At 49.0% G+C, this 17,105-nt stretch overlaps 1 protein-coding gene across 1 annotated transcript in view; it reads right to left on the minus strand.

The window, feature by feature from the left end:
* Nucleotides 1-17,105, minus strand: part of LOC139758086 (uncharacterized) — a 32,719-nt gene that overhangs the window by 884 nt on the left and 14,730 nt on the right. The window contains 11 exon segments of the mRNA XM_071679168.1: nt 1-3,234; nt 4,585-4,866; nt 5,983-6,198; nt 7,226-7,409; nt 9,871-10,023; nt 10,025-10,080; nt 10,666-10,812; nt 11,278-11,341; nt 11,915-12,025; nt 13,765-13,859; nt 16,391-16,628. The exon segment at nt 1-3,234 is cut by the window's left edge and continues 884 nt beyond it. Coding sequence (XP_071535269.1) covers nt 3,113-3,234; nt 4,585-4,866; nt 5,983-6,198; nt 7,226-7,409; nt 9,871-10,023; nt 10,025-10,080; nt 10,666-10,812; nt 11,278-11,341; nt 11,915-12,025; nt 13,765-13,859; nt 16,391-16,628 — 1,668 coding nt within the window. The 3' untranslated portion in view covers nt 1-3,112.

Here is a 17,105-nt window from a genome sequence, read left to right on the forward strand (position 1 = left end):
CTGGAACGTTGATCCCAGGTGAGAGGCTGGAACGTTGATGACACGGGTCTAGCCCGGCCTGGGACTGGTTTAATGGGCATTACATGGAACTTGTTCCTCTTGAGTTGATTCTGTAGATCCGGCAACCTTCGTGGGTCAGGTCTGGTGTGTTTAGCACAACGTCGGCGACGCAGTTCTACGAAGTCTCGCTCCTGGAGGTGGTGGTGGTGCAGATACGGGAGGAGTAGCTACGGGAGATGGTGAGGTGTCGGACGCAAGGAGTGGTAGATGTTGGCGGTGGTGTAAGTAAGCAGTGTAAGTGTAGGGTGTGTAGATGCAGGTGTAGGTGGAGGAGGAGTTGCTGGGGATGTGGCGCTAGGAAGTGAGGTTGCAGGAGATGTGAGTGTAGGGTTTGTACGTGGTTAGAGGGGACCCATATGGGAGGGTAGCTTTAAGTGTTCGCGTAAGCGTAAATGGCGAGTGAAGATTCAGGTAATGTAGACAAAGGGAATGTAAGTATAGAGAGAATAAATGTTCTATGATGGAGGATTATGGGATGTTGATAGGACAAGTGTAAGTGTAGGGAGTAAGAGGTGTAGGGGACGTATATGTAAGTGTTGGCAGAGTAGGATGTGGATATGTGGAGGGCAGCTGCGGTAAGTTTGCAGGTGCGAGAGACACACTGTCGGAGAGTGAGTGTAGGAAGTCATCCAGGGAAGGAGTTTAAGGTATGGGGGGAGGATGTAAGTTTAGGTCATTTAGGTTATAGGACTTTAGGGGGTGTGAGAGTCATACCACACTACTACACACACACACACACACACACACACACACACACACACACACACACACACACACACACACACACGCCCTTTGCTGCCGAGAGATATGAACTACCTTGAGTATCATGGTTTGAAAACATCCTCAGAATACTAACACGATCATCTGCCGACCCCCCTCCCCCCCAAAAAGAAAGGAAAACATTCACTCTTAAAAACTAAGGAGAGAGAGTAGAGAGTTCTTGGCCCTCTTCTGATTAAGGTACTTAAACTTATGTTCCTTACAGACATATATAATGGATACATGGAGTGTAAATTTTGCAGGCCACTCGTCCGCTTTTGTGTTAAGTCGTGATAAAGTCGGACTCTCACCTCCATCAGCTTTCGTTGCTCTTTCTCAACGTAAAGGAAATAACCCGCCAACGTGGTATAGACCTGGCTGATCCATTCACGAAAGTGGTTGATGGCCGAAAGAGAAGAGGTTTATCATTTCTCAGACCAGTGTGTGTGTTCAGGGAGTGATGATGGTGGCGGTCCGGCCTGTGATAAAATGTAATGAGGATATTCAGGTGTTTCCAAGAACTGAGTCATTGTTGAGCGTGTGTGTGTGTGTGTGAGTTGTGTTCAGGGGTAGTGTTGTGATGAGATGATATATGTTGCTGGAAGTGCTGAATGGGTCGTGTGTGTGTGTGTGTGTGTGTGTGTGTGTGTGTTGCTGGTCGCTTTGAGAACGGTGTTTTATTTTCTAGTCGTGTTGGTATGATTGTTGTGTGCTGATATAGGAGTGCAGTTCATGTGCATTACTTGTGGTAACGGGAAGTGATATGGTGCCAGCAGTGTTGCGAGGGTGTTGTGTGTGTTTCCTGTTGGTGTTCAGAGAATGTCATGCGCCTTGTTGGTTTAGCTGTTAAGAAAGAAAATGTAAATTTCTGAATTGATCTTTTGTGTTCTTTTGGAGCGATGGATGTTGGTGGCAGCACACTCTGAGGTACGTGGGTAATTTTCTCAGGGAGTGAGGTTAAGAAGTGCTGGAGGTGGTGTTGTCAGGGAGTGAAGCTAGGGAGTGCTGGAGGTGGTGTTTTCAGGGAGTGAAGCTAGGGAGTGCTGGAGGTGGTGTTGTCTGGGAGTGAAGCTAGGGAGTGCTGGAGGTGCTGTTGTCAGGGAGTGAAGCTAGGGAGTGCTGGAGGTGGTGTTGTCAGGGAGTGAAGCTAGGGAGTGCTGGAGGTGGTGTTGTCTGGGAGTGAAGCTAGGGAGTGCTGGAGGTGGTGTTGTCTGGGAGTGAAGCTAGGGAGTTCTGGAGGTGGTGTCGTCAGGGATTGAAGCTCGGCTTGCTGGTGGTGGTGTTGTCTGGGAGTGAAGCTAGGGAGTGCTGGAGGTGGTGTTGTCAGGGAGTGAAGCTAGGGAGTGCTGGAGGTGGTGTTGTCAGGGAGTGAAGCTAGGGAGTGCTGGAGGTGGTGTTGTCAGGGAGTGAAGCTAGGGAGTGCTGGAGGTGGTGTTGTCAGGGAGTGAAGCTAGGGAGTGCTGGAGGTGGTGTTGTCAGGGAGTGAAGCTAGAGAGTGCTGGAGGTGGTGTTGTCAGGGATTGAAGCTAGGGAGTGCTGGAGGTGGTGTTGTCAGGGAGTGAAGCTAGGGAGTGCTGGAGGTGGTGTTGCTAGGGAGTGCTGGAGGTGGTGTTGTCAGGGAGTGAAGCTAGGGAGTGCTGGAGGTGGTGTTGTCAGGGAGTGAAGCTAGGGAGTGCTGGAGGTGGTGTTGTCTGGGAGTGAAGCTAGGGAGTGCTGGAGGTGGTGTTGTCAGGGAGTGAAGCTAGGGAGTGCTGGAGGTGGTGTTGTCTGGGAGTGAAGCTAGGGAGTGCTGGAGGTGGTGTTGTCAGGGAGTGAAGCTAGGGAGTGCTGAAGGTGGTGTTGCTAGGGAGTGAAGCTAGAGAGTGCTGGAGGTGGTGTTGTCAGGGAGTGAAGCTAGGGAGTGCTGGAGGTGCTGTCGTCAGGGAGTGAAGCTAGGGATTGCTGGAGGTGGTGTTGTCAGGGAGTGAAGCTAGGGAGTGCTGGAGGTGGTGTTGTCAGGGAGTGAAGCTAGGGAGTGCTGGAGGTGGTGTTGTCAGGGAGTGAAGCTAGGGATTGCTGGAGGTGCTGTCGTCAGGGAGTGAAGCTAGGGATTGCTGGAGGTGGTGTTGTCAGGGAGTGAAGCTAGGGAGTGCTGGAGGTCGGGTTGGGGAACCTGGGGGCTCCTACTCCGAAGCTCAGCAGGTTGGGAGACGGTGATGGAAGGTCGGGGTGAGAACCATGAGGGGTGGGTACGTTCCCTCCAGAGGCTCAGCGTATCAGGGGCGGCCAAGCCGACGGGTCCATCCCCGGAGGCTCAGCAGGTCGGGAAGTCCTGTGGCGGTGACTTCGGGACGTCGTCCTCGCCTCCCACCTGCATCACGAGCGACATCCCCGCCTGGGCGTTGAAGAGCACCTGGCTCTCCAGCATCCACAAACCTGAGGCAGGACACGAGGCTCGTCAATCTCCCGTAACAACAGTGATCCTAGAGCAGAGGTTAAAAGCAAAAAGGAGAAAAAAAGAGAATCATTATCTTACAACAACGTGGAACTTTGTGATACATCGTGCAAGACGATAAGATACGGTGCAGCGACCTCGTTCAAGTATATATCTGTCTTCCTTGTTACTTGAACATCCTCTTTGGCACTCACACCAGCGAGACTCGAACCCCTCCGTCCATGTGGTGGTAGACAGGACACACTTGCCGCTAAGCGACTTACCCTATGCGTCGAAGAACTGGCCTCTTAGATCAGGATGGAACACCCATTCGTCCTGTTATAGTCACTACTGGATATACTACGTAACCGAAAGTAATTTGTCTCCAATATCTTGGGAAAGGATGAAAAGGTATTCGATCACAGTTAATCAGTTCATTTCTTAGAAGTCTTCCGTAGCACTTTCGTGTGCTGTTCGAGTCTTGGTGGTGGAAGTGAGTGATATAATACTCCGCATATGATGTTATTACAGTTCACATTGAGAAAATGACTTCAGAACTGCGATGTAGGAAAGCATGGTTATTATCATTGAGGTTGACTGATCAGGTCTTTTCCTGGGAATCGATGTCTTGCGCCTTTGCAGGCCTGAGGCTGGGCATCCACGCGCGATAGGTTTACTGCGTCGGGAGTGGAAGTGAGGGATGTAGCACGTTCGTTGGGAGTGGAGGTGAGGGGTGTAGCACGTTCGTTGGGAGTGGAGGTGAGGGGTGTAGCGCGTTCATTGGGAGTGGAGGTGTGGGGTGTAGCACGTTCGTTGGGAGTGGAGGTGAGGGGTGTAGCACGTTCGCTGGGAGTGGAGGTGAGGGGTGTAGCACGTTCGCTGGGAGTGGAGGTGAGGGGGAGTACCAAGTTGTAAAGGCTGATGTGACCAGTGTGAGGTCTTGTATGCTGAAACGTTGTCGATGCACGCGACGCTGCGAAACGTGGCAGTATGAAGGTTAAACGTATGAGCTAAATGGTCAAGTGTTACAGAACTTGAGCGCAACAGCGTGGAGGAACAAGGCTAAGAGTGTGACAGCCTAAACTCCCACGACAAGCTGAATGAGGATATTAAAGATGCTGACGAAACAGTATAGAGGGAAGTAGTGAGGATCAGGAGGGTGGGTGGGAGGAGGTTAGGTTCAGGAGGGAGGGACAGAGGGGTGTGAGGATCAAGAGGAAGTGAGGTAATGAAGATCAGATGGGAGAACCAGGGGGGAGGCAGAGTGTGAGGATCACGAGGAAGGGAGGTAGTGAGGATCATGAGGGTGGGGAAGGGGAGGAAGGGAGGATCAAGAGGGAGGGAGGACTTACCTGGGTTGTCAGCGACGAGCCTGAGGATGGTGTAGCCCCCTGGCGGGATGGTCACGGAGTCCTTCATCACAGGACTCTCCAGGTTCCTCACCAGCTTGCCCTCGACGTCCAGCTGCATCACCTTACTCCGAGAGAGGAACTCGCTCTCAGCCCCAGTGGCACCCTCGGGGAGCGTCGCATTGTCTGCCGCCGTGTCGGGCACCTCTGCCGCTCCCACCTGACTCAGGACCCAGAACTTCTGGCCGTGGAGGTGGACGGGGTGGGCGGTGCCATTGGCTGGGCCTGCGGGGGATGAAGGACTTGCATCACACGACTGTAGGAGGGAAAGTGATAAGTGTCATCATGAGTGACTGGTGGCAGGAGCATTAGTAGCTTTATGCTTGTGTTGGTGGAAGGAGCAATGGCCGCATGTTTCTGCTGGTGTCATCAGCACTGATCGTGTTACTACTGTTAACGGGTAGGATCACTAGGCTGTATGGCACTGTTGGTGGCAGGAATACTGGCTTTGTGTTACTGTCTTAGTGACGAACACTAGCTGTGTTACTGTTGGTAACTAGAACACAGGGATCTGATATGCTGACCGTTTATGGTCCTCTTCTTGTAAAGTATGGGAACTAATCACTCTCATACTGAGAGGAAGTGTGACGTATGCCGAGTCACTCGGATCTGTGCTGCTGTGGAGGAAAAAGTTAATCATCGAATTTACCCAGACGTCTTTAAGCCAGGTACGAGAGTCAACGGATTGTTATCATCTCACGAGAAGACTCGTTGGCCTTGACGTCCTCCTCGTAGATATGGCCAGGTACATTTTGATTGAGGATAACATCTTATGTCACCCTCATTTCAGGTTGGTTTTCTACGCCCGCTGCACTGGGCGTGCACGGGACGCTGGTAGTGTTTGCGTTTATCGCTGGAGTCACTTGCGTCGTCTGTCGTACCAACATTTGCCACATTATCAACATCCTTAACTACTTGATTATACCACGGGTAATTTCGTCCAGTAGAGTGTTGCTATACACTGCAGTTTAAGCCCGTGGGTAGACTGATGATCCATGGTCGTGTTTCTTGTGTTGTGTGTGCTCACATCTGACCAACGTTCATCATGAAAGCTCCCGTGGCGTTTATACTTAGCAGCGGGGAGAAGTTCCTGCTTCAGTCTCCACCTACTCTTGGGAGGATGCTTAGCTCGGGGCCACGTTGTTGGGTATAGGAGGGGAAGACGAGAAACATACGGATACCATATGTACCTAGAGTAAAGGTATGTAAAGTCCTGAGGCATTTTAAATAACGAAGAAAAAAATATATATATATTCCCTCTTAAGTGTGAGTAGAGCTTACAGAAACAACAGTGAAATTAAAGACAATAAACTAGAAAAGAAGGAATTAAATACTCCGTACCTTCACCAATGAGAACGAGGTCCACATATGAGCCAAGGGCGATGTTGAGGGTGTGGAGACACTCGCAGTGGTTGGCGCTGCATTGGTTCTGACGGACTCCCTCAGAGCTGCAGTTCTCTGACTTGAGTGCCCGCCGGTTGACCAGGAGCGGCTTGGGCGGCGGACGGAACGAGAGGTTGTTGATCTGTGGCGTTGCTACCCTCTCTTCATCGTTATCTGCCGGAACGTCACACACACATAGACACGGTCATTAACTGATTAACACATGTACTTTCCACTTAAGTTTATTTTTTTTTTTTTACCCCATTGTGACTGTGGACACGCTTATCAGAGTCTACGCTTATCTTGTCAGAGGCTTCATTGTTGGAAGCTTATCGGTGGGTGCCTGTCTGTAAAGGATCAAGTTAGTTTCAGTATCACCTGTTAGTTTATGATTCAGCCCCCCTTCCCTTTTCCCGTCACCAGTTACAAATTACGAGAGCCACAAGGGCAGGCGCCACTTACTCCAACCCGATATACTCTTGGCCAAATTAGATAAGGTGTCTGAGTGATGCTTTACGACAGTGCGCTTGGAATGGGTAGTTATATACTAGCCTGCCAGTGTTCACTTAAATTTTCTAGCTGTCTCTTGCAGTATAATGGCCAGGGTATGAAATGGAAATGCTTCAGATTACAGTATTCTAAGGGAATCCCGGATATTTATTGAGGACTTGGCAACCGGAAGGATTTACCAAAACTTAAAAGTCCTGTAGGTTAAGGTTGCCGGACGCACGTAGACTCTGTTGTACCACACAGTCTTGTTTGGGGGAAGGGGGCTCTATGCCATCTGAGCTTTTGGTCGACTGTCGTGACCTCCAAGCATGTCTTAAGTCTCGCGTTCCACGAGATAAGTTGTCGAACATGTCTGGAGTTACGGACAAGTGATATCCTATGTGGTTTTAAAGTCTTGGTGGCCCATGGTCACCGTTGCTGGACACGTTCCAGGTGAAAGTCAGCGAATAAAAGGAGGCTTATTGGGAGTCGATGGACGGGAACAGAGCAGAAGTATAGGTTCAACGAGGCAAGTATAGAGAGCTCATCATGCATGATGGTATACCGCCATTGGGCGCGGCGGTACGATCCAGTTAATATCATGGCCTTTGACCTGACCTTACGGGGGGCATATCAGAGGCCAGGCTGTCATTGTGCTTAAGTGAGGCCTTTACCGCGGGGTTTGTGACGAGGGTACCCAAGCCCATCTTACCCTGAGAGATGTCGTAGTAGAGGAGGGAGTACAGGTTGCGGTTGTGGATGTACTTGGAGGAGAAGGCCAGGTAGAAGGTGACGTTCATCCTCGGCTGCCGAAGCCTCTCCGACAGGGGATGGGAGGCGCGGAGGCCGCTCACACACCGCTGGCCAGGGCTGCCGCATGCGCCGCTGAACTCCGTCTGCAGGAGGCCAGTGGTCAGGTTAACACGGGCTTCTCGCCACCGTACACTTACATGAACCCACACACGGACACAGACACTCATAGATACGTACACGCTAATTGTGTGTGTGTGTGTGTGTGTGTGTGTGTGTGTGTGTGTCTATGTGTGTGTGTGTGTGTGTGTGTGTGTGTGTGTTCTTCATTGCCAGTAAATGAGTAGGTAATAGGCAATAGCGCACCCTAACGGGCGCACCAGTCATTGTTTACGTAAGCTCACAAACATTTGCACACGCGTGCCTACACACGAGATGGGGACCCATGAGTGCAGACTGTACAGTTAAGAAATCAAAGACACAGGCACACATCATATGCGTATATGTGTTTACGTATACCTATACACCAGCTTCTCGTGTTTTGTGATTCTTTTTTAGTATATGGTAGAAATTATTATCATCACGAACAAAAGTAATATTAAGAGTAATTATAAGGGTATTGGTTGGTTGGTTGGTTGCGGCTGTAGACCTATCAACTACCAGGGTTATTAAGGGTATCATCGTTAAGCTATGAAGAAAGAGCGAAAAGCCTTAAGCACCTTCTTCAGGTGTTAAGGATGATTTGAAGGCCACGTATACTTTCACTCTGTATATGGTCCGTGACCCTTGATTTTAAGACAAGATATATCTTTATTACAGAAAAAAATCTACTTATTTTACTGTTGTAGACCGGAGTGGTTCAGGTCTATGAAGGATTAAGAATTAGACTCAGCCCATTCTTACACCACCATACCCATGATTTCCTCCTTCTTGCTCATCATCCAGGTGTGAGAATTAATCCACTCACATACTAAAAGGTTTTAAATACATCTAGAATACGCTAGGTGATTCCCTTCTCCAGTCTGGGGTTCATATTAGACAAAAGGAAAACGGAGAGAAGAGCTGAAGTACTTTATATACATATCCGTCTCACGTAATGATTATGCAGACTCCAGACAGTGAAGATGACATGAATTCGTAGACCTCTAACAAGCAAACGCCCGGCTGGCCCACCACCAACCCCCCCCACTAGCGATTGATTCACTTATTAGCTTCATTCAGGAGCTTCGGTCTCTCAGCGAGCGAAACGAAAACCTCTTCTTTCCTTTTCTTCTGCTTTCATACCCAGAGGAAGCAGCAAGCAGTGCTACACTTATTACTGAGGTATCTGTACCGGACGTTGGTAGTTCCCTGCTAACACCACTGAGGAAGGTAGTCTGTGATGTCCACCATTAAGGGTGGCACTCTGCCGCCACTGATTAGGGCGGGAGTCCTTGCCACCACTGGTGAGGGAGATGGTCCCTGCCACCACAACTGAGGGAGGTAGTCCCTCTTACCACTACTGAGGGCAGCAGTCCCTCTTACCACTACTGAGGGCAGCAGTCCCTCTACCACTACTGAGGGCAGCAGTTCCTCTACCACTGCTGAGGGCAGCAGTCCCTCTTACCACTACTGAGGGCAGCAGTCCCTCTACCACTACTGAGGGCAGCAGTCCCTCCTACCACTACTGAGGGCAGCAGTCCCTCCTACCACTACTGAGGGCAGCAGTCCCTCCCACCACTACTGAGGGCAGCAGTCCCTCCTACCACTACTGAGGGCAGCAGTCCCTCCTACCACTACTGAGGGCAGCAGTCCCTCTTACCACTACTGAGGGCAGCAGTCCCTCCTACCACTACTGAGGGCAGCAGTCCCTCTTACCACTACTGACGGCAGCAGCCCCTCCTACCACTACTGAGGGCAGCAGTCCCTCCTACCACTACTGAGGGTAGCAGTCCCTCCTACCACTACTGAGGGCAGCAGTCCCTCCCACCACGACTGAGGGGTTCCTATTGGTCTACTGCCAAGATCTCGGTAACCCTGCTCTTGTTGGGGTTCGACTCCGTTCCCAATACTTTGGAATCTGTGTTGTTCGAGGGCTATACAGAATACCTGTCATGACTTGTGCTCGTTGTTGTAGATGAGTATTTCGTTAACGCTAATGCAAAGACGATAGTCAGTGGGTAGCAGTACATTTTCTTGGCTTTTATACCAACGTAAACACCTCTGTCAAGAAAAATGTTCATCGTTCTATGTTACAACCTTTTACAGATTTCGAACGTGATGCTTCATTTGTGTAGTGAATTTGAAGTTTCATTTTCAGGTGTTGTGAATGTGAAGCCTCATTTTTACGAGTGTTGTGAACGTGAAGCCTCATTTTTTTCCGAGTGTTGTGAATGAGAAGCCTCTCCTTCAAGCACTGCGAATATGATGCTTCATGCGTGCTGTGAATATGATGTTCCATTCTCAGGTGTTGTGAATGTGAAGCCTCTTCTTTCGAGTGTTGTGAATGAGAAGGCCTCTCCTTCAAGTGCTAGGAATGAGATGCTTCATTTTCAAGCGATACCCACTCCACTGCTGTGAATACCTCATTACCAAGTGTCACTTGTACTAATACTGTGAGAGACTAACCGCTCCGGGCGTGGGGTTGGCCGTGGACGAAGGGGCGGACGGTACGGCGGGCAGGGGCTGCGAGGCGTTGTAGGCGGTGGGAAGGTACTGGAGGGCGGCGTACTGAGTGAGGGAGGAGCACTCCCCGCCGCCAGTCACGCGCACCCAGTACGTGTCCTCCATCAGTGGAGGTCTCCTGCTCCGTTAAGAACATGGCGTCGTACCTTTCTCCTGCCGGGGAAGACTAGGGTGAGGTGGTGACGATAAAGGAGAACCAGAGTGAGGGAGTGGTGTAGAAGGCAGGAGCCAGGGTGAGGGAGTGGTGTAAAGAGCAGGAACCAGGATGAGGGAGTGGTGTAGAGGGTAGGAGCCAGGGTGAGGGAGTGGTGTAAAGAGCAGCAACCAGGGTGAGGGAGTGGTGTACAGAGCAGGAACCAGGGTGAGGGAGTGGTGTAGAAGGCAGGAGCCAGGGGGAGGGAGTGGTGTAGAAGGCAGGAGCCAGGGGGAGGGAGTGATGTAGATGGCTGAAGCCAGGGTGAGGGAGTGGTGTTAAGACAGTGAAAACCTCGTCATACACCCATAAGGCTGAGAGACATTAACATTATGGTTGAAAATACAGAAATAAGACTTTTTTCAGGTCTCGTAACGCATGTTATAAGACCTAACTTATGCAGTACCTCACCTGCTGTAACACCCGCTCTGTACAGCACATCGCCCGGTTAGTTTATTAGAACCGTCTAGTGCATTCCGTGTGTGGTGATACACCTACCGTGCATCTCACACCCTCTGTGGTGCCTGCCCTGCTTACCGCCTCACCTGGATTCACGAGAACTGCGGAGGCGTTGGCGGGAGAGACCGAGTCGCCGTCCACAGCCAGCAGGATGAGGTCGTGGTTGTCGAGCGTCACCGTGACCGGACAGTTGGTGGTGGCGGCGTTGATGATCCGGAGCCGGTAGCGGGTTCCTGAGGGCGGAGGTGTCTCCATCATTTCACGGCTCATACCTGCTGCCTCATATAGTTTTGGGGGCATGGCTGCCCACTGGAGTCAGAAACTGCACCTCCATGAAGACTAGCTGAACTATATATACTGTTCCTTCAAACGTACCCATTTTTGCTCACCCAGATAACGTTCTCTCTCTCTCCAAGCCTTCATCGCTCCCAGAGTCTTCGCCCCCTCCCCAACCCTACTTCCGCTTCCATGGTTCCATTCGCTGCAAAGTCCACTCCCAGATATCGAAAACTATTCACTACCCCCAGTTTTTATTCATTCAGATTTACATCCCGACTAACTAATGAGAAGAGAAGTAGGAGGAAATGGAGGACGAGGTGAAGAAAAAAGAAGAAAAGATAGGGAAAAGGAGGAAAAGATTTGGGGAGAGACAGTCAACAAAACAGAAGATATGGAGGGAGTGGCGTCGGCCAACGTACCGTTCTGGACGAGGAATTTGGCGTAAGGGACCCTGGGGGTAGCCGAGCCGCCAGCCTCGTCGTGCTGTGGATGACAACACTGTTAATAGTCCGTGGTAAAGGGCAGGTAACAGCTAAAGCACGCCTTCCTTTCTGAGAACCAGGATGCCAGGTAGGAGCGAGCATCGTAGCATTCTGAATAGGGGTCAACATTTAAATTACCTATGGGACGCCATCCTAGCTGGGATCCTGTATCCTGGGTGAGAGCGAGCATCGTAGGAAGGGCTTGCATCACTGGAGCTTGTGGCAAATAGCCTTCCTCCGTCTCACCAGAGAAACAAGAGCTCTTCCTTTTTACATTACTCAACTGCTCCTGCTGTGATACCATACCTACTGAGGACTTCACCTGCTGGATCCTACTTATACTGAGAGCTTTGATGTAAGCTTTACCTGCTACGGAGACTCCTGCTGGAACTCCACTTACTGGAACCTAGTGGAGCCCCACCTCCCGAGAGCTCACCTGCTAACTGGCTAACCTTCTCACACAACATCGCTTACTCGAGTCTCAGTCTACGATGACACCTCCTCCCCTCCTCTTCCTCCACCAAGTTGCTGTGGTTTCCTGGTAGAGCCTCACCTGCTGTAGTTGGGGCCTCACCTGCTGTGGTCCTTGGCCGTTGATGAGAAGGGCAGACGGCTTGACGGCCTGGCCACTGCTGTGCCTCTGGGCGTACAGACTCTGTGTCGGCTTGTGGAACCAGTCGTTGACCTGTGGCCGAAAATGTGTTTGAGAACGTCTCCTGTTAACGTTGATATGTGCGTGTGTTACCCTGAATGTGTATAAACCTGCAGGCCGCTTATCATGTCCCGCACTTGCAAGAGAACATATGAATTATACAAAGCGTAATGAATTATGCTCCTTATGATGGAGTTCGGAAGAGTTGCTTGCACAATAAAATGGCAAAGGCAAGTAGAGAAGCAGATGTCTAGGCAGCGAGCTGCGGCAGTTACTGTCGTAAACTCTTAATCCGGAGAATGATTTTTATGACATATGTGTTTACTGTCGTCCTAAAGGTATCTTCTAATGACAAATGTGCTTTCTGTCCTAGAGGTATATTTTGATAACAAATGTGTTTTCTGTTGTCTTAAAGGTATATTCTAATAACAAATGTGCTTTCTGTTGTCCTAAAGGTATATTCTAATAACAAATGTGCTTTCTGTTGTCCTAAAGGTATATTCTGAAGAATTCTTACTTCGCCCAAGACTGGAAAAAAACATACGTTTGGTAATTTGTCTTTAATACGTAACTGGCTGGCTGACTGGAAACGGGTTAAACTTTCGTCAGTGGTGTTTGTGTGTGTAGGTTGCAGCCAGGTGAGGTGTGTCGTGTCACCATGGCTCAGGTATGTTGTAATAACTGTGTCGTGTTCACGAGTTACAACAGCTGATAAGGGCAGACGAACTGCTTCAGACATGCATGAGTTGACACAACTGTACATGTCATATGCCAGAGGTCTTTAAAGGAATTTGGGATCCCTCTCCTATACCGGCCTGTAGCACATTATTCACTTGATCTAATTCCACGGATGACATGGTAGGTTGCTGGTTTGAATGTGGACAACAGAGATGTAGTTTTATGGTGGGAGCGACACGAGAAAAGTCGAAAAGTGGAACATTGTTGCCTTTAGAGGCAAGGATGGCGTTGGCGGGAAAGTCTGGTCCAGTGTGTGGGAAAAGCGGAGGAAACTTATCAGAATATATATATATATATATATATATATATATATATATATATATATATATATATATATATATATATATATATATATATATATATATATATTGAAATAGACGCGGAATTGCAGCGAGTAAAGAAAGTCAAGGCATCGGTTTGTAAGAGAAGTGAGTATGATTATATGTGAGGAGAGGTCAGTTGACAGACGTAGAAAAGTCAGTTTTGGGGGGTTCGGTGACACACATAAGTTGCGGGTGGTGAGAGCGTTGTTTGCAGTGTGTGAATATGTTGTAGAGACGAGTGTACAGGAGTGGATTGTGCAAGTGCGAGGAGCTGTGGTTCAGGCGTATGTGCTGAAGAGTGTTTACAGTTGTAGAAAAGGGTGGAGGGAGTGGGGGGTGTAGGCTCCTGCATGTGTGAAGAGGTAGTACATCTGGTGCTGACAGATGAGTCTATGTGTATGCAAACGGTTAATGCGCAGGTGTCAAGAGTTTGTGGGTGTAGAGAACTTAAATTGGATGTTGTAATATCTGAACTTATAGGAGTAGAGTGTTTGCAGCTGCGAAGAGTTGAGTTACAGGTGTTAAGAAGTGGGGGAGCTGGAGTTATGAGCAAGTGGTAGCGCAGGTGTTGAGGAAGTAGGTGTGGAAAACGTTCATTTGCAATTTATGGCTTGTGGTGAGAGGAGCTACCTGACGTGGGTACATCAGCAGTTACTTCCCACGGCTTGAGTGAGGCCTTGGATGAGATGATTTGAGGGGGGTCATACGTACCGTCAGGAGGTGCTCGGCGAGGACCTGGTTGGGGTCGACGGAGATGGCCTGGTGCACGATGAGCGGACCGAACATACCGTCCCCACGCTCCAGACCTGCAGATGAGACCACACCTTGTGATTGTAGGCACAGCAGTCCACATACACCGCCAGGAAAAGGAAACGCGAGAATGCCGAGCGCTTCCGTGTATTACAGAGCGAGAAATGTAGATATAATATAGGTAATGTATGCAGAACCGATGGGAATATATATATATATATATATATATATATATATATATATATATATATATATATATATATATATATATATATATATATATATATATATTTATATCTTTCTTTTCTTTCTTTTAAACTATTCGCCATTTCCCGCGTTAGCGAGGTAGCGCTAAGAACAGAGGACTGGGCCTTTTTTGGAATATCCTCAACTGGCCCCCTCTGTTCCTTCTTTTGGAAAAAAAAAAAAAAAAAAAATGGTACGTTTATAGAAGGTTAAGGCACGGGATGATGCAATTGTAAAACTCTCTCCGTAATACACAATTAGTAATTACACACACACACACACACACACACACACACACACACACACACACACACACACACACACACACACACACACACACACACACACACATACACACACACACAAGCACACACACACCCTGTTGCTTTAAGATATGAGGCAGCTCAGGCACTGAGAAGTAAGTAAAAAATCCGCATCAAAATTGAGTAAGTTTTCGTCTTCAATGGAGTCAATTTTCATAGTTGTTAAATTAGAATTGATCTTTTGAGTAACATTTCTATGAAGTAGGTTAAGTGAATTGATCTTTTGAGTAACATTTCTGTGAAGTAGGTTAAGTGAATTCATCTTTTGAGTAACATTTCTATGAAGTAGGTTAAGTGAATCGATCTTTTGAGTAACATTTCTGTGAAGTATGTTAAGTGAATTCATCTTTTGAGTAACATTTCTATGAAGTAGGTTAAGTGCATTGATCTTTTGAGTAACATTTCTATAATGAGAGGACGCATGTAGCGAAACATAGCTGTATGTCTTTGATCTGTCTGCCCTCATCCAGCCACGGTAGAGCTTTAACAGCTGGTGGGCATGTTAGTTAGGGGGGGTGTGTGGGAACATCCTTGTTCCCAGGCCTGCTGACCCGTGGTTAAGGGTCGTCTCGTGGGATATAAAAAAAAGCCAATATCGTTACCGCAGGTGTGTTTGGAGGCCGCAGGTGCTGGGGGTATCTATCTGCCCTCGGGGTTCTAATGAGGATGAGAGATAGACGGTCGCAGTGTGTGGTGTGCTGTGTCGAGGGTAGCTGCGCATCTGGCTGTGAGGGGGAGTAAGGCATGACGTATTTATGGGACGTAAACACTGGCAGGAGAGTTCCCGAATAGTCATGAATGACACACACACACACACACACACACACACACACACAGATATATATATATATATATATATATATATATATATATATATATATATATATATATATATATATATATATATATATATATATATAGATAGATAGATAGATAGATAGATAGATAGAGAGAGAGAGAGAGAGAGAGAGAGAGAGAGAGAGAGAGATGGCTACAGTAGACAGGAGACCAGCGTGAAGAGCAGAAAGAAGACGGGACAGATGGAGAGGAGACAGACCCTGAGGGGAGTGGTGTTCCTCTGGCGAGGTGGTGAGGCAGGCGCGCGGTGCCCTGCAGCGCGAGGTATTCCCGCTGGGAAACCTGACTACTACAATTATTACCACGGGGTCCCGCAGGGTAAAGCTGGTACCTCTGGATTAACGGTTTCCTCATGTGGTTGGCGGCCGCCACATGCCACCGTTCGTTTTCTTTCGATGTGGCACGGGCCAAAGTACATGTCCCGCAGAAGAAGCCATGTCGCTGGAAGAGGTAAACTGCTGTAAGTTTATCATGGGGAAAAGGGAAGAAGAAAACTCCCTCTCCCCAGGGAGGACTGATTGATTTAAGCCGATTGTGGCATCGACTTTTGAAAATGGGAAGGTCCAACGAAGAGGGAAGGACAAAAGAAGGGGGAAAAAGAAGTCCCATGTCTGGCGAGAGAAGGCAGCATCACAACGCCCTCTCCTCGCTTTTGTTGGTCTCCTCACAAAAAAAATTATGGGAAAAAGCAATTAGCTCCTTATAGATAATGGAGTAGCTGCTGCGCCCGCACAACAACCTTAGCTTTTGGGAAAGCTGTGGTTGCAACGTTCATCATGTGGGGTTTCCTAGATAGTGTTGCAAGGGTTGAAGTGGAGACGAGTGAGAGTCAGGAAATGTAGCTAGTTTTTTTTTTTTTCTCGTCGTTGGATTTAAGTACATGTCACCGCTTCCCCAACGGGAAATGTTGCACACTGTTTTGAATGAGAGAAAATTTGTTTAGAGAAAAATAAAGAAAGATTGAGTGTGGGAGGGAATATGAGTAGAATCGTTAGCGTAAGAGTGGAGAGGTCCAGAGGCTGAGGGGAGATGATTGTGTACGAAGGAAGACATTTTTGGCGAGGGAAGAAATTTTGGTCCATTGACGGCGATGAAGCGACCGGGAAAGAACCTGTGCAGGATATGTGCTCGGTGCTATCAGACGAAACTGTGGTGCTCACCTGTGTGCGCGTGCCAGAAGTGGGTCCCGGGATCGGAGGCGAAGAAGGCGTATCTGAAGCCCGAGCCTGGGGGTATGGGGCACTGGGTGACGCCCGGGGTGCCATCCATGTAGGGCGTGCTGCGCGCGTTGGGCATGGCTCTGGAGGCGCCCATGGTCAGGCCGTGCCAGTGGAGCGATACGGCGGTGGACGGCAGGTAGTTCATCACGTCCACCAGCACCTTGTCGCCCACACACACCTGGAACAAGAGCAGGACATACCTGCAATAAGGGCCGGATAACACCTGCTGCAAGACTAACGCACACCTGCAGAGAATTAGAACTAGACACGTGTATAACAAGAGCAAGACGCACCACCCACAGCCAAAAATAGATGCGCGCAACAAGAAACACACACATGCACACACGCACACGCCTAAGCCTCATACCCAGGCGCTAGGTACACACAGGTCCCTAGACAATGATAGTCCTCCCTCAGTGTGCCAGACAGCGATCGCAGCTTGTCTTCACTATCAGGACTATCAGTGGAAGATTCCCGTCAGCACCTTGTCATGTTGCGGATGAATCAGTCGAATGTTCGTGACGTGAACTGACGTCAAGACTGTGGCAGGCAGCTGCTGTCACAGAAGCTTACGTTACCTCAGGAGTGAGAGGATCCTCTCGTTGGTTATCCTCAACCTCTCATCAAAGACCCGAGCCTTGGGCAAGACGGTGCC

The sequence above is a fragment of the Panulirus ornatus genome, chromosome 29, assembly GCF_036320965.1.
Source record: "Panulirus ornatus isolate Po-2019 chromosome 29, ASM3632096v1, whole genome shotgun sequence".
Taxonomy (NCBI): Eukaryota; Metazoa; Arthropoda; class Malacostraca; order Decapoda; family Palinuridae; genus Panulirus; species Panulirus ornatus.